Below are 21,414 nucleotides of genomic sequence, written 5' to 3'. Positions count from 1 at the left end.
TGCCTGCTCCACAGGTCCTCTCTCATGCAAAACAATAACTTACTAATTGCATATTTGTCCTTTGAATGTCCCCTGCCTAAACAAAACAGACAGCTTGAGCGTCCGTCTTGTGCTGGCATCGCTGCCTGGCAGCAGGTTCACAGTTTGAAGCCTGGCTACTTCTATGCAATTCCACCTAAGCAGCAATAAGAACTCCAGAAGAAGGTTTTTCCCTTTGGATACTATATATAGTAACTGCAAACTATTTACACATGCTTAAGAAGCACTAGTGAACCAGGAGAAGAAAGCTGTAACCTAAAGAAAAATGAGCTAGCTGAGGTAGTGAGAAATCGCTGAAAGGGAGCTGGGGGAGTCCAGCGTTCATACCTGTGGCTGAGACACACAGGGTGCATGCTTCCCCTCAAAATACTGCTGGCAGTGCCCTGGGAGCACGCTCAGCTGCAAAGAGTACCTCTGCAGGTGGTCACTGTCAGGAGGACCCAAGATCACTTGCAGTTTTACATGCTGCATTATCCATCATCCTGAGGCTACCAAACAGCAGCTTCATATCCACAAGCCTGGCACATCTCTTGCAGGTATTGCACACTTAGAGCACCTTCCTCCTGTGAGTTGTCTACTCCAGGGTGCACTACTCCATGCACACCTGGTGTTACAGGTGTACTCACCTAGGGTAACAAGGAATCTGTCATCCCGAGAGAATGCCATGGCTTGTACTTGTGTCTTGTGATGGAAGAGATTTGCTGTGCAAAGCCCATGCTGGATGTTCCAGATGCAGATCTGACAGTGGGAGTCTTCGTTCCTCTTTCCTGAGGCAGAGGCAAGAACCTAACAGAACAATATGTTGTCACTGAGACCTTGGTAAGTAATTAGAGAACACTTCATTAATTAGTCTTAGCAACTGTTAGTCTCAAATTGAAGTGATGTGGCTGGCAAAAGGAAAATTCTGTGAGAACAACTATCAGCTGACGGCAGGAGGGAACAGTAGCATCACCCAGAGGAAGGCAGCAGCCTCTACTGTCACACCAAGGCAGCACAATGGACTGCCAGGCTCCAAAACCATTGACTGTGTTTCCATGGCCCCAGATCTCCACACGGCAGGCAGAAGAAGGAATGGACAAATGGGATTTTAGCCTGTGACATTCCCTTAGCCCAAAGTGACACAGACAAAACCCAGCCTGGGGCAGCAAAAGCTTCTCCTACCTGGGCATCATGGCTGACGGCGAGTGTAGAGATCTCCTCTGCATGGCCTAGCCAGTGATTCTGTGATCCCGAGTGCAGGTCTTCAACCACGATGATGCAGCCACAGGTATAGGCGAAGAAGCCTAGCAGAGAAGGAGATGGGATGTTTCCATGTAAAGGCTTCACCTACTACAACCTACATCACAATTCAGGAAAATTCTTTTTTTTTCAGCAATATGTAAAAGCTGAGTCTTCAACACAGCTTATCAGCATCCTTCCCGTCAGGTCGGGCGTGGAGTAAAATCTCACTTCTCTGAACCTGAGCAAAGCAAAGCTGTTGGGCATCACTCCAGCCTGGAGAATGGAGGTGAGATGGCCTGTGCAAGAGCTTTCCCCTCAACAACTGAAGCCTGAGTCTGCCTGTATCAACTAACATTTACCAATAGCAAAGAAGAAGGGTTAGTGGATTTTACCAATGCAAAGAACCCCTGTGTTAAAGCAAAGAGCTAGAAGATCATAACTTGGCTCAGTCCTCATATCTCCCGCCCCGAGCCTTCCCAGTGTACCTGTGTCCGGGTTCCACACCATATTCCCTCGGCCGTTCCCGTTGTAGCCGATCACTGCTTTCAGCTTCAAGACCTCACTGCCAGCTGGAGGAGACGAGAAGCTCTGCAGGAAAAATAGACACTGGCTTAAAATAAGCTCTAGAATGATGACCCAGTCAAATACATTCAACACCCACGTAAGAAAAAGCATGTGTGCAAGCACACGTCTTCACACGTGATACGCAAATTCATGCCAATACTTGCACAACTCAGGTTCAATACATCAACAGACAAATACTAAAGTGCACACTTACACATATGAAAGAAAAACTGCACCAACAAAACCAGGCACAGATGCTTTCAGCTGGGGCACAAAACAGGCTGGCAGCGACTGCCCAGTGGATGAGCAGCTGCTCATTCTGCTGGGAAAGAGTTCAATGGCTTCTGCTGATTTGGAGATGTAGATGTTTCAATAGGAAGACAGTGGGGAGAAAAAAAAGCTACCAGGTGGAGGGACAGAGGAGAGAATTGAGGGTGCAAGCTGAATGTAGCTTTTCTCCCAGCACCATGAACAGCAGAGCTTAGAAAAAGGTTGAGTGAAGTTTCTGTTTTATTATTGCTCTGTTTGTTAACAGAGCGAGAGCTGTGCCTTGACTATCTTCCCTACACTCCATGGCTTGCCTTCCCCAGCCTGCTCTGCCAACGCAGCTGCTCGCAAATACGGGTGCGTGATGAATCACTCCATTGCTCACTCATCTTCCACTTTCAATAGCACATGCCATTTCCATTTCTTTTGGATAAAAATGTATGCAGATTTACTGAACAGAAAAAGAGTTGATCACAACTCACTTTTTACTGGTCTGGAAAGAGCTGAATGTAGAGGAGAAAGGGGAACTAATGTTAGAAGTTTCTAATTTAGCATCAGGCCCAGGGTTATATTTCACAAATTGCTTTCAAACAGATAACAAAATGGAAACAATATGGAAAATCCACCAATCCCTGCCTCAAAACACCTGTTCGCCACCTGCCCAGAGAACAAGCCCTGGCACAACTCTCACCTGGGGCAGCACCGATGCCTTAAAGCGAGGAGTGAAATGCCGGTAGGAATCTGGGCGGATGGAGCATTGAGACTTGGGACATTTGGTCTCCTTGCTGGGTTCTGCCACACAAAGAAAACGGTGCAGATGGGATGCTGCTCCTGGGAGTGGTTTGGGAGCAGCAGCTGGGCTGGGGCTCCCCTTCCATTCATATCTGTGCATGCGTGTGCATACACACACGTGAGGCAAAAATCAGACATCATCACACAGAGGAAAAGCCCCATCTTTCCAGGAGCAAAGGAGGAACATTCATCTCCCCCCATTATCCTGCTCAGCCACACCACACTGCAGTCTGAGGGCATCCACACTACATGTCCTGGGCATCCCTGCAAAAGCATAAGCCACACAGCGAGAAAAGGGTTTTCAACGAGAGCAGTGGAGGCACCGTTTTTTGTTCAAGCTTTCCAACACGTCCTGCCTGGGGCTGAGCGCTGGCAGCTGCCTGTTTCTGGCAGCTTGCCATGAACTGCTGCAGCTTTGAGGCTGTGCAGCTATTAATAGAGACACTGGGAGCTTTAATTTCAGCTGGGTTTATAGAATGTGCCACTTAGAGATGATATTGGCTTCAAGCTGAAGAGGGGCTTTTGGTGTGCCTAGAAGTGGCAGAAGGGAAAGAGCCAGAATAAATAAGCAGTCCCGGGGACCAATGTGAGCTTCCCTCAGTACTGATTCTTGTGGTAAATCACAAACCTGGGAAGAGCCCCGAGGAACACCTCAGCGCACACCTGGGTCTATCTGTACCATGTGAATAATGATCATAGAATCATTTTGGTTGGAAAAGACCCTCAAGATCATCAAGTCCGACCATTAACCTAAAACTGGCACTAAACCATGTCCCTAAGAACTTCATCTACACGTCTTTTAAACACCTCCAGGGATGGTGACTCCACCACTGCCCTGAGCAGCATCTTCCAATACCTGACAACCATTTCCGTGAAGAAATTTTTCCTAATATCCAATCTAAACCTCCCCTGGTGTAATCTGAGGTAATTTCCTCTCATCCTGTCACTTGCTACGTGGGAGAAGAGGCAAACACCCTCCATGCTACAACCTCCCTCTTTATTTTTCAAGGATAGATCAAGCTGCTGTGCAGGCCTGCGCACACCATGCCCTGAAGAAGCCTCTGTAAAAGATGGGAATACCCCTGATTTACCGTTTGCTGACTCCCCAGGTGACCTCGAGCTCTCCTGCCGCACTTTGGGCCTCACAGCAACAAGCTCCTCACTCCTGACTGACTCCAGCACAAGGACCGAGGCACCTGTGTCTCCATTTACCACCGTCTCGCTGCTGTCTCGCAGACCTGCTTTCTCCTCTTCGTCTGACTCAGAGGAAATACCTGAAGAGAAATATGAGTGGGAGGATGGAGCCATCCATGTCCTTCAGGACTGCTTCATGTGTGACCGACCCTTTGGTTTCTGGCAGTGTCACTCTCCTGCTCTGTGTAACAGCCCATCTGTTAGGGTGAAGGGCAAAGCAGACATGTCCTCCTGGGTATGTCCAGCAAGGTAGTTGCTATAGCCCTCAGAGAAGCTGCGCCAGCAACTTAGTCTATGAAGGAGAGTTGAGGATAAACCCCGACACCTCTGGCTGGCTTTAGGGAAGGAAAACGCAGACTGGTCTGTCAATCTGTGGGAAGGGGATCACAGACAGGGACAGCTCCAAGGATGCTGTTGAATTAGGCAAGGAGTTTTTTGTAAAACAAGACTAATTTTCCCCTTTCCTGCAAGCAGTTCCTCTTACTTTGATGTCCTGCTTGGTGGACAGAGCTGACATCCAAACACGGTGGCGAGGACAACAATGGAAGAGGCACTGTCTGCCGAGGTGTCTCAGAGGTGTCCTTTAGCTTCTCAGAGCTTCCTTCTGTGGAAAGAAAAGGGTTTGTGTAACTTCCCTCATTCCTTAGATCCTCTCATCCTCCTAGGCTGATCGATGGTGACACCTCCAGGCTCATTTCTTCAGCTTCCTCTTACACAGGAGAAACCATTTCTCTGTCCTTCAAGAAAGGGAGGGACAGACAGAGAGAGGGACAGTGAGGGCAGGGAAAGACAGAAGGCAAAGCTGAAAGACCTACCAGAAAACGCAGAGCAGTTTCGCTCAGGATGTCCCCTCTTTGGCAGAGTCCTGCTCAGAGGTACTAGTTAATTGGAGACTGTCCTTTGGGGCTAATTAGCTGGTTGCACCCCACACTATGTGACTCCCTGAGGGAAGGAACGAACAACCCCCAACCCCTATGCTCTGCCATGAAGAGCAGCAATGGAAGAGCTGCCAGCCTGCCAGCCAGCACAGCTCACGGGAGGAGCGACTCACCTGCTCCCGGCAGCAGAGCAGACTCACAGGAATGAGCCCTGGAAACACAAGAGACGGGCGTTACAGCAAGAGCGGACGGGGCAGAGGAGGTGAGGGGAAGGTGCTAGCCCACACGGAGCACTCACCTGCCTGGGGGTGACCTCTCGGCAGGCAGAGCCAGGAAATCCCAGAGGAAGATGGCATCTCCAACGCTGATGACCTGTCGTTGGTCTGGGGTGAAGGCCACCTGCCGCACTGGCTCCGAGTGGCCGATGTACACCTGAGAGAGAGCACACCTTGAACTTCTCCATCACCGTGCCTGTCCTATCAGCACGGTGGTTACTGCACCCCCTGCCCCGCACTGCCGGTGTCTGCACTCCTCAGCAGAGCCCCTCAGAGGCCAGCACCACTCCTGCAGTGCTCAGATCTAGGGTTGATCAACATGGGACTGACCTTCAGCATGCTGATCTGCAGAAAAAAGCAGAAGCTGAAGCCCCCCTCAAAGCCTTACCCCAGCTCTCATCACCTCTGAAAACCCGTGTGAGCCATTTTCTTCTCTAGGTGGCTTTGTACCTGGCACAGGTAACACCACCTCTGTCCTTCGCAGAGGGTCTCACTCAGTGCTCTGGCAGCCCCAGCCTATGCTCAGAGCACAGTGTTATTACAGTGTGGGAACAGGGCTGCATTCCTCAGCTGCTGGCCAAACTGGGACTGGGGACACTGGGCTGGGTCCCACAGAGGGCATTTGCTGCTCTCTTCTCCAGGGATACAGAAATGTTTGATGAGGACAAACGCAACCCCCTTCCCTCTCTCTGTGGGCAGTACCTGGAAGTTGATATCAAAGCGCATCTGATAGTCCCACACTTTGATAACTTTGTCACCAGCAGTGAGCAGGTACTGGCCATCCTTGCTCAGTGCCAAGGAACAACAGGAGAGCTTGTGCACAGGAGACACCTGAGAACAAGAAATGGCACCAGCAGCATTAATTGAGCTGGTTCATATCCTTACTTAAGTTTCAGCAAGAGGACAGGAGTGCAACAGCATGGAAAACAAGGGCAAGCTCAGGCTCACCCTGAGCATGACCGTACCAGGGTAACTACACGCCTGGTACTCGTGTGTTTCTTGGAAGCCTGGCAGCTCCAGGATGTGCTCTTCTCTCATTTAGTCTCCTACAGTTACACGAAATGCCCAAGCCCCACATGGCACAAGATCTCTGCATTCATTTCATGGTGTCCTACCTCTCGCGCCAGTCGTCCCGTTTTCACATCAAGCACAAGGATTTTATTGGAAGAAGTGGACACCAGGAGCTCGCCTTGAGGCACTGGAGCAAAGCAGACTCTCACTGCAGAGTCCAAGGCTGTACTGTTCGAATTGAGGATGCTGATGTCCACCCTCAGCAGCTGTGAAACAAAGAGCTACTGAACCAACATCCTGGAGCAAATACTGCAGAAGCCTCATGATTGCTCTCGTGGCTCTCCCAGCATGAAGCTACAGAGCCCCCCAGATCCTTCCTGTCCCTCCTAATGAGGGGCTGCAGGCTCCAGGCAATGTCCCTGCTGCCCAGGCAAGCAGCTCACAAAGGGGAATTGGAGCTGACAATCTACACAATCTACAAACTTCTCCAGATTATCTTTCTAGAGGGGAATGAAGCCAGAGAAGAAGAAACCTTGACTTCTGTTGTTTCTATCACACAGAATGGAAAATAAACCTCATTGCAAGCATCGTGAACAAGTGTCTGCTATGCAGGGAAGTACCCTCTCCAACACTGCTGGAGCCCAAGGCCCTTGATCTATCTCATCTGACACAGACAACGGAAATGTCCCCTGTGACATGTGCTCCCCTCCCGCCCCACCTTCCTCCAGGAACGCAGGGAGCCCGCTGGGTACCTCATCTAGTGAGCAGGCCTCCATCACAGTCACCACGTGCTTGGAGGGACCCACAAAGGCCAAGAGACGGCTGTCCCCGCTGACCACCAAAGCGTCTGGACCCTTCCCAGCATCCCGGGCCACCACATTGCCTGAGAACCACAGCAAAAGAGAGAGTGAAAAGAGAAGCAAAGCCCAGGCTGCAGCCAGCTTACACTTGTGATGGTGCTGCTGACCCATAGCCACAGCTTCTCCTGCCTCTGAATCAGCCTTGGGTTCATGTTCTGCCTTGAGAAAGAAGCAACCTCTGTTGTACAAGATGCTACAAATTTTATCTGCAACACCCAAAGCGTGCATTGAATCACCTCAAAGACAAGGTCTAGATACACGGCTTGTCACCTGACTGAGCATGCAGTGTTTTCAAGGACAGCAGAAAAAGGGAATAAAATGGATTTTAGTGTTTATTTTTTAACATTACAAGAAGCTGTGACAAGGAGCTATGGATGTGAGATCTCAGCTGCAGCCTCGGCGTCTGAACCCTGCGCAGCGTGAAGTCAGACCCCCCTGTGCTGATGTCAGTACGGTGGGCAGACAGACCCAAAGGTCTAAAAATCACAGAAATCAGAGCAATTCTCTATTTATTCCGATATTAAAATTCCACTGTTCTGTCCCTGGAATGCGGGCAAGCAGCAAACAGAGGTTCAGAGTAAAGTCAAAACGTGAAGATCCAGCTGTAGCACTGACACCAAACTTGGGTGATTTTGACGAATTCCCTGTTCTCTCTGAGTCCCTATTCCTTCTCCACCTACTTCAACCGCACATTACTTAGGGCAGGATCCTCCTCTTTGTACAACATTGCACAACAGAGCCCCTTTTCCTGCCCACACTTGTGCTGCAGTAGCTCATTTCAAAAGTGTGCATTCAACATGACATTAATGTTTCTGAACTGCCTTGTCTCTGCACTGCTTCTCCTGCCTGCAGCTCTCCACCTTCTCCACTCATCAGCACGGCTCTTTGCACAGCTGTGCTGCCAGTAGGACCAGGAAAACGATCCTGTTTAAACAAATTTAAACCGCACATACACAAAATGCAAAGAGTCAGGGCTTAGGCATGAATAAGTAAGAAGACTCTACCCTTGTGTTACTTCTAAGCAATGCACTGTTGAACCCAGACCTGACAGGGCAGGTCTCTGCGATTCCAGCCTATTCATGAAATCAAAACACCAAGCAAGCTGAGAGCATTTGAACACGCAGGGAAGGGCTGGCAGTTGCTAGAGATTTGCTCACACATACGGTACAAACACAAATGACAGAGCTGAGAAGGTTCATCAGAAAATATCTCTAAGTAGGCTGAGTCTGGTCTGGCTTTGGTGCTAACATGTCTGTGCTAGCAGAAGAAAAAGAAAGGTGATCCAGAACCCCAAAGTCTTACCCAGGACTCTCAGGACATGGCTTTTCTGCACCATACAGTTGTAAAGAGCCAGAGTTCCCTGCAAACACGAGCTGAACATGAAATTTCCATCTGGAGAGAAGGTCAGTCCAATTATCACAGTGCGGTGCTGCCTGAAAGAACACAGAAAACATGAAAAAGTGGAGGAGAACAAACAAACAAGACCCCAGAAAACAGTAGCAACATGAAGAACCCAGGGGAGCAAAATCATCAGAGGCAGGCAGAAGAACCCATGGTGCTCAGGCCTGCAACAACCCAGGACAATCAACGCTCTATTGTTTGGGAAACCGAGCAGCAGGCACAGCACTCCAGCTGTCCCTGGGCGGGATGTGCTCCCTCTCCCTTCGGAGCATCCTCAGCTTCCCACCCCAAGGCTCACAAGGGCCCCCTGTTCACCTGCTCTCTAAGACAAGCCATTTCCCACTGTTGGCCAACTGTCCACTGGGAAGTCATGAAGAAAGTCCTCACAGACTTTGCAGGTTGGATTTTACCACCCAGAGCTGTGGCACAGCAGCTCTCTCTGCCTGAAAACCACTTAGCTGGGACAGAAGGATTGTCAAGCTCACAAAAAGCGCTTTTCCCACCTCCACAATTATAGCCGTGGTTAGACCCATACGCGCCCCAGTGCAGCTCCCACTGCCAGCGCTCACTTGTGCTCCACCAGCAGATCAGAGTCAGCCAGGCTGAAGGTCCGCACCATCCCGCTGTCAAAGCCACAGGCCAGGATCTGCTGGGTGGGATGAAAGGCCACGGCACACGGCATCTCCTCTGCAGCCGTGAAGTCGTACAGCTGCGGGGAAGGACACACGGCAGGCCCAAAGCTGGGTAAAGCTGTACCTGGCAGCCGTACACACCACAAAAACAGCCTCAGACCTTCACCGTGAGCATGTCCCATGGCAGAAATCTCATCCTGCCTGGATGGACCTAAAGCCTGGTGAAGTCCTGGATCTTTCGGCATTTTAATAAAGCCCTTGGGTATTATGTTTTGTGTTAAAAAGCAATATTCAAAAGATGAAGGAAAATATTTTTGTTTAACAGTACCTTCAGAAATTCAGACCAAATTATATATTAAGCTGAAACTCTCAGAACTCCATACTCCAGAAGGATTCTTTGCCCATGGTACCCTCCATGCTTCAGGAAGGACATTTAAGGACAGTGGAGCTTTGATAACTAGACTAAACAGAGGCTAAACAGACTATTAATAAATGCAAGACACCCACTGGCTCTCATCTCACCCACCTGCTGCATGGAGGTGAGGTCCCAGACTCGGATGGTGCTGTCCTGAGACACCGTTGCCATCTGATTCCAAATCCCCTCCACCGAGAACGCCAAAACAGAGTCCTCGTGAGAGCGCATAAGGGTGTTATAGTCCTGGGACTGGATATCCAGGTATCCCAGATTCCCAGCTGCCGTTGTGCACAAGACTTTGCGGCTGTCCCGGCTGATGCAGACAGAACTCACTGGAGCCTCGTGCTCTGGGGAAAGACACAGGAGTCAGCAAATCCCCCTGGAAAAAGTGCAGCAGCAGCTGGAGCACAGCTACCTAACCAGATTCACATTTAGGAAAGTAACGAACATCCCACATGACCTCAGGATTGAATGCTTGCAAGTTTGAGTTTAGTGACAAATGAGTCTCTGCCCTTTCTAGAAGTCCCTGAGCTCTGCTGTTTTGGTGGTTGTTTCAAAAAGAGAGAACTGCTCAACTTCTCCCCCAGTTTTTCATGGACAGAAGAGCCACAGGTACCAGTACACAGAAATCAATAGTGAGTACTTGCTCTCACCCCCAAGATCTTGCCTTTCTCCTACAGGGTACAAGAATGAACACGAATAATTGTTATTGAAGTAAAATACTTCCAAGCCAGCCACCTGTACAGACAGCAGCCACAAAAGATGCCCTCATTCATGAGAACTGCTTGAGGAGACACGGCAGCGGAGCTCTGGCTTCCCAGCAGCCACCTGAGGGAGATGTGGAGCTCAGAAGTACCAGTCCCGGTTCTACTCACCTGCCTCTAAGACAACGGCCGAGAAGTCCAGTGGCCACAGCCGCAGGTAGCCGTCTTCCGAACCCGTGGCACAGAAGGCTGAAGAGAGGCTAATACTGTTTATAGCAATCCCAGGACCTGAAAATCCAAAAAGCAACAGTACCTTGTACACTTGAAACACGAAAACTCAAACTGAGGGTTGCCCAGTCCAATTGTCCACCCGCACCAGCAGCTTAAGTCTCAGGACTCAAAACATGTCCAGTTCCCATCCAGCACCACTCTTTATCATTGTGCAACTCTTGCCAGTCACAGAAATTCCTTACCACTTGTTACACCCTGCCGTATTTTTGCCTTGAACTTGTGTCAAGGGATGTCTTAGATCAACTGCCTGAGATACAAAACCCTTTCATTTCCGTGTTCAAATTCTCTCTGCAGTGTAGTGATGTGGGAGAGAGAACACAGATCTACAGAAACTGGGAGGTTTTTATTTAGTTTTCTTTTCTGTTGGTCAAAGCTGTGGCACGGGCCAGCACTGCTGCCAGGAAGACACCCAAGGACATCATTTAATCTCCTCTTGGGCATTTTCTTGCCCATGAAGTGAGAACCAGAGTTACAAACCTCTCAATGGGGCATGCCCTAGATTAATTAGCTCAATTTGCCAAAGCAAACTATGCACTAAGCTTTAAGATATCAGAACAATCAAACTTGAAAGTGAATTCTTCCTGCTGTTAAAATTAATAGAAGACCTGAAAGCTGTACTATTTAACATTCAGCAGCAAAGATTTCCCAAACACTCTGCACAGGCCAAATAATGAAAAAATCTCCAAATTCATCTTTTTCGTTGGTCTGTTTGGCTTTTTCCATCTCTACATTAAGATTCCCATCAGCAAATGAAGACCTTGTTTCATGTTTCTAAAAGCAGTGTTTCTCTGAAAGTGCAATCAGCATTGAGAAAGCCAAAATTCTTTCTTAAAATTATACTTTGCTGTACTAAGGAAGATTATTTGCAGTACTTAAGAAGCAAATTGCTAGCAAAGATTTAAGCAGCCCCAAATAACCCTTTGCAGTAGGTAAAGAGCTGGTTTATTTTACCAGAGACTTGTCTGAATTAATTTGTGACGCTGATGATGGCACAGGTGCTCCCTGCCCGCAGATGCTCCTACCTGCGCCGCTGCCGGCCTGGTCCTGCCGCGGGCAGCCCTGGGGCTGTGCAGGCAGGAGCCGCCGCGCGCTCCGCACACAGACGTTCTTGTAGTCCACCTCCAGGACATGGCCACTCCTGCTGCAGACAAAGCTGTGAAGCAGACAGAGCCTGAGCTGGCACCCCGTGGTAAAGAGGAACCGTGCCGGCATGGCTGAGGAAAAACTCAGCTGGGTTTACCCGTTAAACTGTTTGCCTGATCGGAAGCAATTCTGGTTCATAGTAACCTAACAGGTCAATGCGTGTCTGAGGGCACCTTTCCCTACGCTGCCCTATAAATCTGTAACTCAGAGCTTCCTATTTTATTTCTTGCCCCTTTGAAACATTAATTAGCAAAAGAGCTAAAAGCTCGGCACAGACTTCGGAAAGGAACCTCTCTCTGCCACAGGATGCAGCCCGGGGGATGGCAAGGTCAGCAGAGCCAACAGACCTGCCTTTATGGAACAGTATGTGGGATCAACAACAGTCTGCTCAGGGGGTTGTGGAGTCTCCTTCTCTGGAGATATTCAAAACCTGCTTAGACACATTCCTGTGTAGCCTCATCTGGGTGTTCCTGCTCCAGCAGGGGGATTGGACTGGATGAGCTTTTGAGGTCCCTTCCAATCCCTGACATTCTGTGATTAACAAAGGTCTAGGTTTGGTGACTAAAACAAAACAACAAAAAAAGCATGTATCTGTCTCTATACAAGAGGATATGTACCACACTCCTCCCACTGCCAACAGAAGCTAACCACAAGCCTGAGGTTGGGGACATTCACTAAATATGACAAAACATCAATACAGCGAGAGAAAAGACCCATTTCTTGGGCTATTCTGCAAGCAGCTGAGCTTCTTTTGGGAAGCGAAGCGTGCAGAGAAGAAAGGCTCTCCCAGATCCAGAAGGAACTTGTATTTTGCAGGGAAAACCCGCAGAGGACAGAGGAGGGGGCAGGAGGATGCTAAAGGCAGCCGAGAGCCCCAGATGGGTGACGGTGGAGCCCAGCAGCCCCTTACAGTGTGCGGTCCTCTGGCTCCCGCTCGGCCACGTGTCCCTCCTCGAAGGCCAGGTCGCTGAACTCCAGGGAATGGTACTCGCCCAGATTGAGGGCACATGAGCGCAGCGCTCCATTCCGCACTCGCCACAGCCTGATGTTGTCCCGGCCACACGACACCATCCTGTCCCAGGAAACACTGCGTGAGGACCAGGGCAGAACTCTCCAAGCCCCTGGTGAAAGGTCAGTGCCCAAAGGGCCATCAGCCGACAGTGAGGACCAAGAATAGCAATGGCAACTGGATGGCAGCAGCACCACCATTCCCCCCATAGCTGAGCCAGAACCAAAGCTTTTGATTTATTGTCTTTGTACGCTACCTGGTATCATCAAAAAAAGCGATCTTCAAGGCCTGGATGTCCACATCTGTGTGTGCTTTGGCCAGCATGGCCACCTCTCCGCCACGGGACACCTGAGCAGTGTTCCACACCACCACCATCTAAAGCAAGAAGATATAATGACAAAGCTGCTCAAACATGGAAACCTTGGCAACAAAAGGGCTTTTCATCACAGCAGTTGACCAGCTGCACGAACGGGAGCCTGCTCCGGAGCTGGGCACACAAAGTATTGATAACAGAATTGAAGCAGGCAAAAAATACTCTCTCACACAGAGGGTTTAGGACAGTCCAACAGCTTTGCAAAGCTTAATGGCAATGTATTTATCTGGCATCCATAATTATAGGTTCTAAATCTCAGGGCTGTCTGGCAACAGGGTTCAGACTTGGAAAGAAAATCCACAGAGGAGTGGGAACTCTGCCTGCCAAGATACAAGAGCTGTACTGGGGCTGAGCTGGTCTGTGAGGAGGTAGCACGTGTTCAGCTGCACTGGCTCTCACAGCACCTTTCCCAAAGGAAAGGAGAACATGGGTGAAGAAATTAAGGCGATTTGATGTTCTGCATTGGAGAACGGTGTTAAAAACAGACCCAGCATCACCTCAAAGGCCAGGGCAGGCTGAAGCATCGCCCTGGGAGAGGTGCTCATAGCCAGCCCCCCAGGACCCATCTTGGCATCTCCCACCCAGATCACAGACTGCTGCCACATGCTGGGAAAAAGAAACGGAGTGCTGTTTGCCTTTTTCCTGAAGGCGGTACGCAGTTAGCGACAGCACGGCTAATTGCTGGGGGCTGTCAATGAGGGATCAGTGGATGAAAACTGATAAAGCGAACCCCCCAGGCCCATGAAACAAGTTTATTTTTGACTGCTACACATGGGATCTGCGTCATCCCCTAGCTACATCGGTGGGTGGCAGCTTGAGTGCCCAGCATGCAATGCCTGTGATGCTCAGAACTGAAAGATTAAATCTCACATCTCACCCTAAATGCTATAAAAAAGGAATTTTTGGCTCTAGTCAGTGCTGAACCTCCCATTTAAATTCCCATTCCTTCACTACATGCTTGCAAGCCTTCCAGCTCGAAATGCCGCACAAACACGTGTCACCCTCAGCCTGGTGGCCCCAAATGGTTGTGGAGGCGGGTGGCAATGCTGCCCGTGAGCCTGCGGCAATCCCCACAAGGCGCAGGCAGAATCACACAGCCACCTTCAACACAGTGGCAGGGACCACACCAGGGACAGAAACAGCCCCAAACCTCAAGCCGAGCACGTCTCATGCCATTTCCAAAACAATTTGTTTGCTTGCAGCCAAGGATCGTGCATGCAGACACTCATAAGCATCAGGTAGAAGGGACGTACTTTCTAAGCAGCTAATGAGAAAGGGATCTCCCTCTGGCTACAGTGAAGAACGTGTCTAAGAAAGCCGAGAGCACAGGTTTGTCTGCAAAAAAGCTATGTAATCTGGAGAACTGCCACCTCTTGTTACTTGCTTGCAGGGAAGGGAAAACTCCAAAACCCAGGTTTCAGTTCTCACCATTTTGCCGTGCCCATCCTTTCCGACACCACACAGAACTGTTCCGCTGTAGGAAAAGCTGCAAGAAGAGGCTGCGTGGTGAATAGCAGTTCCTTCTACACAAATGCAAATAAAAGTGGCGAATAAAAGGAGACAAGATCAGGGTATGGGGAGACAGCAAGACCCGTGGGACAAGCTCAGGAGGGAGCTGGCAGCAAATTGGCTGTTCTGGACCAGCTGCCAGCAGGTCTTGGTGATAAACACGGATGGCTGAAGGAGAGCTGCAATTCATCCCTGCTTTATCATGCACTAGCAGCACAGAAAAGCTGCAACACTGATCCCAGCTGAACACATCCCTGCACCCGGGCTGAAACCCACCTCAGGGACAAGACGGAGCGGATGTGGCTTTTAAACACCGAGAGGCAGGTGCCCGTTGGAAAGTCCCAGACACGCACCACACTCAGGGAACCAGCCTGCGCGGAAGCCAGCAAGGTGCTGCTCCCGTTGAAGGTCAGTGCCGACACCTGCGGGAAGCACCGCATTAGAGACTCTTGAGAGAGACCAGGGGTGCTCCTGGGGTACAAGGACAGTGTTGCTGTACAGCTGCGTAAAGAGAGTTACACTCACTTTATCTGTGTGTCCGATGAAGAACCTCTGCTCTCCGGTCTGGATCTGCAGGGTGACTATAACAGCATGGCAAGGGTAGACCACCGCAGCGTTGTTCCGAGTCCATAGCGCCTGCAGGACCGAGACAAGAGCGAGAGGGCTGCAGATCCTCCAGAGATGTCCCAGGTCCTAGGCTGGACCTGCAGAGATTTCTTCCACAGGAGATCTGCTGCATGTGTGCAGGTGAGAGGATGCTCTTCCACACAAGTACTCTTCTAACTTGCAAAGGAAAACTAAGAGCCTCACAGACATACTACTCAATTCAGTGGATTTACCATACCAATCATCTCTACTACATGAACAGGAGACACAAGGAAAATAATTTTTTGGGCAGAGCCTTGAACTGGCTGAACCAAAATAACCCTTTCTTCACCCTAACACAGACTGCAAGCTGGGCTCCTGCAAGGCGCAGTGCCCCACGGAAACAATCCAAACTACAGCTCTTCCTTCCCCGACTCCTATAAAGTGGCTCTAATTTTACCATATTAAAATGCAGAAGCCATGAGATTTGAAAGGCCCCCATAATTTCTAATTCATCACCATAAGAGTAGAAGACCCGTGCACAAATGTAAGCTCGTGTGCATCTGCTTTGGGGCCATTTTCCCCACCAAAAAGTGCAGGAAGGATGGCACTCAGCTGTCTTTTATGCTTCCAAAAAAATCAATCTGTGATTACGCATATACTCCCCAAACGGTCCAAGCTACTGACCCATTTGGTGCTGCAGCCTCCAAAGCCAATAATTGTTCTCAGCTTCAGGATGGGATCTGGTAAGAGCCTCTGGAAAAAATAAAACAAACAACAGCACTGTCGCACTTATGGTCGGACTGAGGTCCCCCACCCCCATTGCTACTTTCTCTCTAAAGCACAGAGGCAGCTTTGAGTTCTCCCTTTTAGAGGGAATGACTTGAAAGTATTTAACCTGGCATAACTCAAATCTGGAAGGAAGGAGGAGTTGGGATTGCCCAGCGTTAAGCAGCTCACCCACTCGGGCTGGGGGTTCCAGCCAGCCCTTCCCAGCACCTTGGTCATGCCCAGAGAGCCGGTGGCTGCTCCAGGCAGGGCTGTCCTGTCCCCTCACCTCATGGGCAGGGCTGCCCTGTCCCCTCACCCTGCGAGCAGGGCTGTCCTGTCCCCTCACCCCGCGGGCAGGGCTGTCCTGTCCCCTCACCCTGCGAGCAGGGCTGTCCTGTCCCCTCACCCCGCGAGCAGGGCTGTCCTGTCCCCTCACCCTGCGAGCAGGGCTGTCCTGTCCCCTCACCCCGCGAGCAGGGCTGTCCTGTCCCTTCACCCCGCGGGCAGGGCTGCTCTCTTACCCTGCAGGCAGGGACTCTCCTGCTGGCCAGCACGCCTGGTCCAGGGCCCTTCCCGTACATGCTCTGGGCAAATTAGTAAACATACATTATTGGCTTAAAGTCAGTGCATTGAAACACAGGGTCCCTCTTTCAAGGCAAAGGGGTCTATAAGAAGCATGAGGACAGACTTTTTAGCAGGGCCTGTTGCAATAGGACAAGGGGTGATGGTTTTAAACTAAAAGAGGGGAGATTCAGGCCAGACACGAGGAAGAAATTTTTTACACTGAGGGTGGTGAGACCCTGTCCCAGGTTGCCCAGAGAGGTGGTGGATGCTCCATCCCTGGAGACATCCCAGGCCAGGCTGGACGGGGCTCTGAGCAACCTGAGCTGGTGAAGATGTCCCTGCTCATGGCAGTGGTGGCACTGGATGAGCTTCGAAGGTCCCTTCCAACCCAAACTATTCTATGACTCTAAGGTACTAGTGGGAAGGAAAATTGCTAGTCAGAAAAACTAACACCAGCAAAAGGAATCCATAGGATTAACTGAAGCTCCAGTCCGAAGCTTGTGTTCCCTCTCGCAAGCATCACCTGTTAACATCTCAAAGCCACCCTGGGGCTGCTGTGACTCCTCAGCGCTTCACCCACCTCCTCTGAGCTGGAGTGCATGGCTTGGACAGTTCGCTCGCTCCTCTGGTGAGCATACACATGGATGCTACCATCACTGACTGCCGGTGACTGCCCAGTGTCACCCATACTATGCAGTCTCTCGTTCTTCTCCAGCTCCTGCTCCACAGCAGGCCCAGCTCTTGGAGGCCCTGGGGCCGTCAGGTGGACCTCAGGGATGCTTTTCGTAATTACAGGACACCGATGTGGCATCTGAGAAAGAGCAAAGACCCAGACAGAGATCAGCCTTCCACCCACTGCAAAGGCAGAGACAAGAGACAACTCATGTCACTCTTGAGTGACTCTTCGCAGTGACACAAGCAGGACAGAGCAACATGGAAGGAGAGCAACCCTGTCAGTACCTAAAATTGGCTGTGGCTCAGCCAGTCTCCCTGTGCTCCCAGTGCTGTCCGTGCACAGTTCATCTCCTCCAGACAGCAAAGCAAACCAGCAGTGAGGGCCTGTAATTCAGGCCCCACACACCACTCTGCTCCCTAAGGGCACCTGATCAAGTTCTTTAGTCTCCAGTCCTCATTTCCTATCTATAATTTGAAGACACAACTATTTGCTGCCTCAGCCTGAGACAGGGAGGATAGATGTCTGGAGATTACAAAGTACTTGGCATTTATCTTGTCTCTGTGCTACACCAGACTGAACCACCCAGTCATTAACTGCAGGGCTGCGACCAACAGACCGTGCCCAGATCAGGGGTCTGCCCTGCCTGGATCAGCTGTGAATGACAACAAGCAGCTCCTATGTCCTAAATAAAAGAACTCAAAGACAAGATGTGGAGAAAAAGCTCCATGGGAGGCAGAAAGGAAGATGTTCCAGCCTCTTCCACAGTGCACTTACAGCTTTGGGACTGGTTATCTGATGGACGAGTGACAGTCGGTCACGGACTGCTTTGGTGAGCGTCACTGACTGGGGTGGCTGGTGGACAGTGTCCTCCGAGACTTGGTCACCTGGGTGACAGAAGGAGCAAGTTGGGCTCTTTTGGAAACCCCAGGCATCCACCCGGGACGGCACAGACTGGGCTGCTGCCTCCAGCCTTCCCACCTGCCGCAGGGCCCAAACAGCTCTTCTGGATGGAGTCGTACAGCAGCTTGGACCCCCTGGGTGGAAACCTGAGCAAAATCAGAGGAAGGCGCCATGTTATCGAGATGCTGCATCAGCACCTGGGAAACCGACGCAATAACTCACTGCCTGGCATAAAAGCCTCTTCACTGCCTTCTGTAAGATTCCCCCTCCTCCCCCAAATGCAGGGGTAATAAAGCATCTCCCAGGTCTGATCTGGTCATTACTTTCCAGGGGTTAACTTGGCACTGTGTGCTTCAGACAGCACACAGCTGATGACAGGGATGGTGTGCAACTTGTGACTGACAGAGTTCTCTGCAAAAACCCTCACCACTGTTGGGAGCCCAGTAGCGATGCTGAGGAAGGTTTACTTACACGTACCCCAGACGAGGCCTTATGGCTCTGCGGCCCCTCTCAGATTGCTCTTTAACTAGCAAGAGGCTGAAGCTCTCCTAGAAAGAGCCAGGGGAGCAATTCCAGCAAGAGAGGACTGGTGTTAACATCAGCACAGGAGTGCTCTACAGCCTTTTTCCTGCCCCAAAACATCACCACAATCAGCAGTTAAGCTTAGGCCAGGACAGATGTGTTAACAACACCTAAATGCTGGAGTTGGGATGACCAAAATGCCTCCACTCAAACCCTAGGTTTGTCTGGATCTGTCATCCCCATCCTGCCTTCCCCCAAAACACAGGGAGGTCTCGGAGCCGTGGCGGGTTCCAGCACAGCCAGGAGCAGCCGTACCTGATGTAGTCGTAGAGGTCGTGCCACCTCCCTCCCTTTGGCACAGGGAAAGCCATTTCCCGCGGCATGGGAGCGATCCCGCGGCAAGCCAGGTCGGCTTGCCGGGCCTCGGAGAAGGTCACACCTGGCAGCACAGGGACAGATAGAGAGTGAGTTCTCCAGCATTGGTGGAGCTGGGACATGGGCACAAAACACTTCCCTCCTTGAGAACACCTGAAAATCAAAGATTACAACCCCATGATCTGTGACAAACTAACACACCTTTGCACGGGAACATTCCTGAAACTCTCAACCTCCAAGCCGCAGGGGTTCCATCCAAGCTGGGCTGGAGAAACCAGAGACCACCCTGAAGTCTCAGCTCCTCACCTGGGTCGAACACTAAGTCGCTCGTGCAGAGGTTTTTCACCAGCAGGTTGGCGCAGAGCTTGACGCTCTTCAGGTGACTGTAATGGCGGTTGAGGTAGAGGGAGAGGATGGAGCGGAGGTCGAGCACCAGGCAGGTCCAGCGCACATCGGTAGGGGCTGCTCCCACGAGACCTGGGGAGGAGAGCAGCAGGTGGCAAAAGGGAAGCTGGGAAAAGATGCTACAAACCTTGCAGAACAGGAGATGCAAGATTTACACGGTTAAGTAAAAAGTATTTACCAGGTGAGACTTCCCCCAGGCTTGGCTTGTCTGTGCCAAGATGGGAAACGGGAAAATGCGCCTTGGAGATTGCTCCTGCGGCACAGGGGTGCGAAGGACAGACAAACAGCCCCACTGCCCCTGTGGACTTGCACCCAACCCGACGCTGCACCCCACTGCTCAGGAGAATGGGGCTGTGGGACATCCCTCCTGGGAGCTCCAGCTCCCACCTTCCAGCTGCTCAGGGTCTTGGGCTCAGGACCACCACTCACCCTCCTCAAATGCACCAAGTCAACTTCTGAACTCAATTTATTTTCTAACAGTTTATTTTGGCAGTGGTGTGCCAGCCTAGTCGCACCGGCACCACGAGCAGCACCAGCACCACGCGTGCTCCTCACCGCGCCTGGACGTCCTGGCCGTGCTGTCATTCACCGAGCCAGCAGCTGCTCCACAGACAAAAGGGAACTGCAGCCAGGTGGCTGTGGATTTGAACTCCTTAAAGAGGGTGGAAAAAGAGATGCGAACCACCTGATGTTCCTGAGCAAGACAGAGACACACAGAGCTTTAGTCACCCTGGTGGCTTTGGCAGGGAAATGCTGCAGAGGAGCAGCTGTGTGGCTGTGTCCCTTCTGCGTCCCCTCTCCCCGGCAGAGATGCCATGAAGATGGAAACCATCTCCAGTCTGGGGTAACCCACCAGCAGCAACAAGGACCAGCCAAGTTCTGCACCCCCAAGTGCAGAAGACCACGGCTGCCACAATCTCTGCTCCTTTAATCAGGCCATGACACTAACAACAGTGGTTTAATGAGGCCACCTTGTGTCACGTACCTCAGTGGTGACATCCAGGTGGATGACAAAGTGCTTGCGGGGCAGGGGCCTGAAGAGCAGGTAGAGGTAGCGTCCCGCCAGCCCCAGCGACTGCGTCCCGGTGCGGGGCAGCTGCAGGTAGCTGCTGGCGGGGCTGGAGCCCCGGATCCGGTAGACTGTTCCCTTCAGCCTCGTGTCCTTCCAGAACCACAGAAAGGGGTGAAAGGGAGGGGGGTGTCAGCGCTGCCCACCTGTGGCCGGTGCCATCCCCCACCCCATGACGCCAGTGCCCCTGTTACCGTGAGAGCAGTCACGTCCCCCTCCCTGGCCGAACGCTTCCACTCCTCCACACGAAAGTGCTTGAAGACGTTGAGGTAGGGGCGCTGCCAGGCTGCCGGTACCGGGATTGGTGGAAGAACGGTACCCCCCACCCCAACACCCCCCATTGCCCCTGTAGCAGGGACCCTATTGATGCACCCGTATCCCCAGGTCCCCTTCTCTGATGTCACCCTGTTATCTCCGTATCTCAAGTCTCCCCAGCGCTGGTGTCACTTTCGCGACCCAAGCCCAGTGATATCCCCGGTACCCCCAAGCCCCGCTGGCAGCCCCGTTACCCCCATGCTACAAGCCCTCCAGCCCCGGTAACGCCCCCACCCTCCATCCCCAGTGCCGCCCCCATTATGCTCCGAGTCCCCCCAGCTCCGGTGTTACCCCGTGCCCCGAATCCGGTGACAGCCCCAGTAATTCCGTGCTCCGAGTTCCCCCGCCCCGGTGACGCCGCCGTTACTTTCGTGCTTCGAGCCTCCCCGTGCCCCGAGCTTCCCAGACCCAGTGAAACCCCCGGTATCTCCGTGCACCGAGTCCCCCCAGATCCGGCGACACCCCCGTCGTGTCCGCGCCCCGGTGACCCCACACCCCCCCCGCGCCGCTACCTGCCGCCATGGCGCGCGCCGCAGGCTCAACCGTCCCGCGCGGCCGCCGCCAATCCGCGCGCACCGCCCGCCGCCACGCCCCGCGGGGGGCGGGGAGACATATCACGTGGTCCCGCATCGCCCCGCCCCTTGGGAATGTACC

At 51.8% G+C, this 21,414-nt stretch overlaps 1 protein-coding gene across 3 annotated transcripts in view; it reads right to left on the bottom strand.

Moving 5' to 3' along the window:
* The window catches only part of LOC136108540 (mitochondrial Rho GTPase 2), a 43,462-nt gene extending 22,072 nt beyond the window's left edge, over positions 1-21,390 (bottom strand). For 2 of the 3 annotated variants that reach the window (XM_071815378.1, XM_071815375.1), the window contains exons 1-31: positions 21,273-21,390; positions 20,640-20,731; positions 20,362-20,538; positions 19,932-20,070; positions 19,278-19,448; positions 18,912-19,035; positions 18,153-18,220; positions 17,949-18,058; positions 17,079-17,309; positions 15,851-15,919; positions 15,104-15,214; positions 14,855-15,000; positions 14,498-14,555; positions 12,953-13,071; positions 12,598-12,759; positions 11,567-11,697; positions 10,425-10,541; positions 9,661-9,896; positions 9,072-9,211; positions 8,404-8,534; positions 6,994-7,124; positions 6,346-6,507; positions 5,933-6,061; positions 5,254-5,387; positions 5,129-5,166; positions 4,562-4,681; positions 3,975-4,157; positions 2,783-2,883; positions 1,746-1,848; positions 1,201-1,322; positions 670-825 (exon numbers count right to left, since the gene is read on the bottom strand). In XM_071815378.1, coding sequence (XP_071671479.1) covers positions 670-825; positions 1,201-1,322; positions 1,746-1,848; positions 2,783-2,883; positions 3,975-4,157; positions 4,562-4,681; positions 5,129-5,166; positions 5,254-5,387; positions 5,933-6,061; positions 6,346-6,507; positions 6,994-7,124; positions 8,404-8,534; positions 9,072-9,211; positions 9,661-9,896; positions 10,425-10,541; positions 11,567-11,697; positions 12,598-12,759; positions 12,953-13,071; positions 14,498-14,555; positions 14,855-15,000; positions 15,104-15,214; positions 15,851-15,919; positions 17,079-17,309; positions 17,949-18,058; positions 18,153-18,220; positions 18,912-19,035; positions 19,278-19,448; positions 19,932-20,070; positions 20,362-20,538; positions 20,640-20,731; positions 21,273-21,390 — 4,029 coding nt within the window. Of the gene's footprint in view, positions 1-669; positions 826-1,200; positions 1,323-1,745; positions 1,849-2,782; positions 2,884-3,974; positions 4,158-4,561; positions 4,682-5,128; positions 5,167-5,253; positions 5,388-5,932; positions 6,062-6,345; positions 6,508-6,993; positions 7,125-8,403; positions 8,535-9,071; positions 9,212-9,660; positions 9,897-10,424; positions 10,542-11,566; positions 11,698-12,597; positions 12,760-12,952; positions 13,072-14,497; positions 14,556-14,854; positions 15,001-15,103; positions 15,215-15,850; positions 15,920-16,455; positions 16,519-17,078; positions 17,310-17,948; positions 18,059-18,152; positions 18,221-18,911; positions 19,036-19,277; positions 19,449-19,931; positions 20,071-20,361; positions 20,539-20,639; positions 20,732-21,272 lie in introns of all 3 variants that reach the window. The other variant, XM_071815376.1, reaches the window with a different exon arrangement.
* Positions 21,391-21,414: the final 24 nt, after the last annotated feature.

This window comes from Patagioenas fasciata, chromosome 15, assembly GCF_037038585.1.
Source record: "Patagioenas fasciata isolate bPatFas1 chromosome 15, bPatFas1.hap1, whole genome shotgun sequence".
Taxonomy (NCBI): Eukaryota; Metazoa; Chordata; class Aves; order Columbiformes; family Columbidae; genus Patagioenas; species Patagioenas fasciata.
The sequence above is the reverse complement of the archived record's forward strand: the minus strand, read 5'-3'. Positions and strand labels throughout refer to the sequence as shown.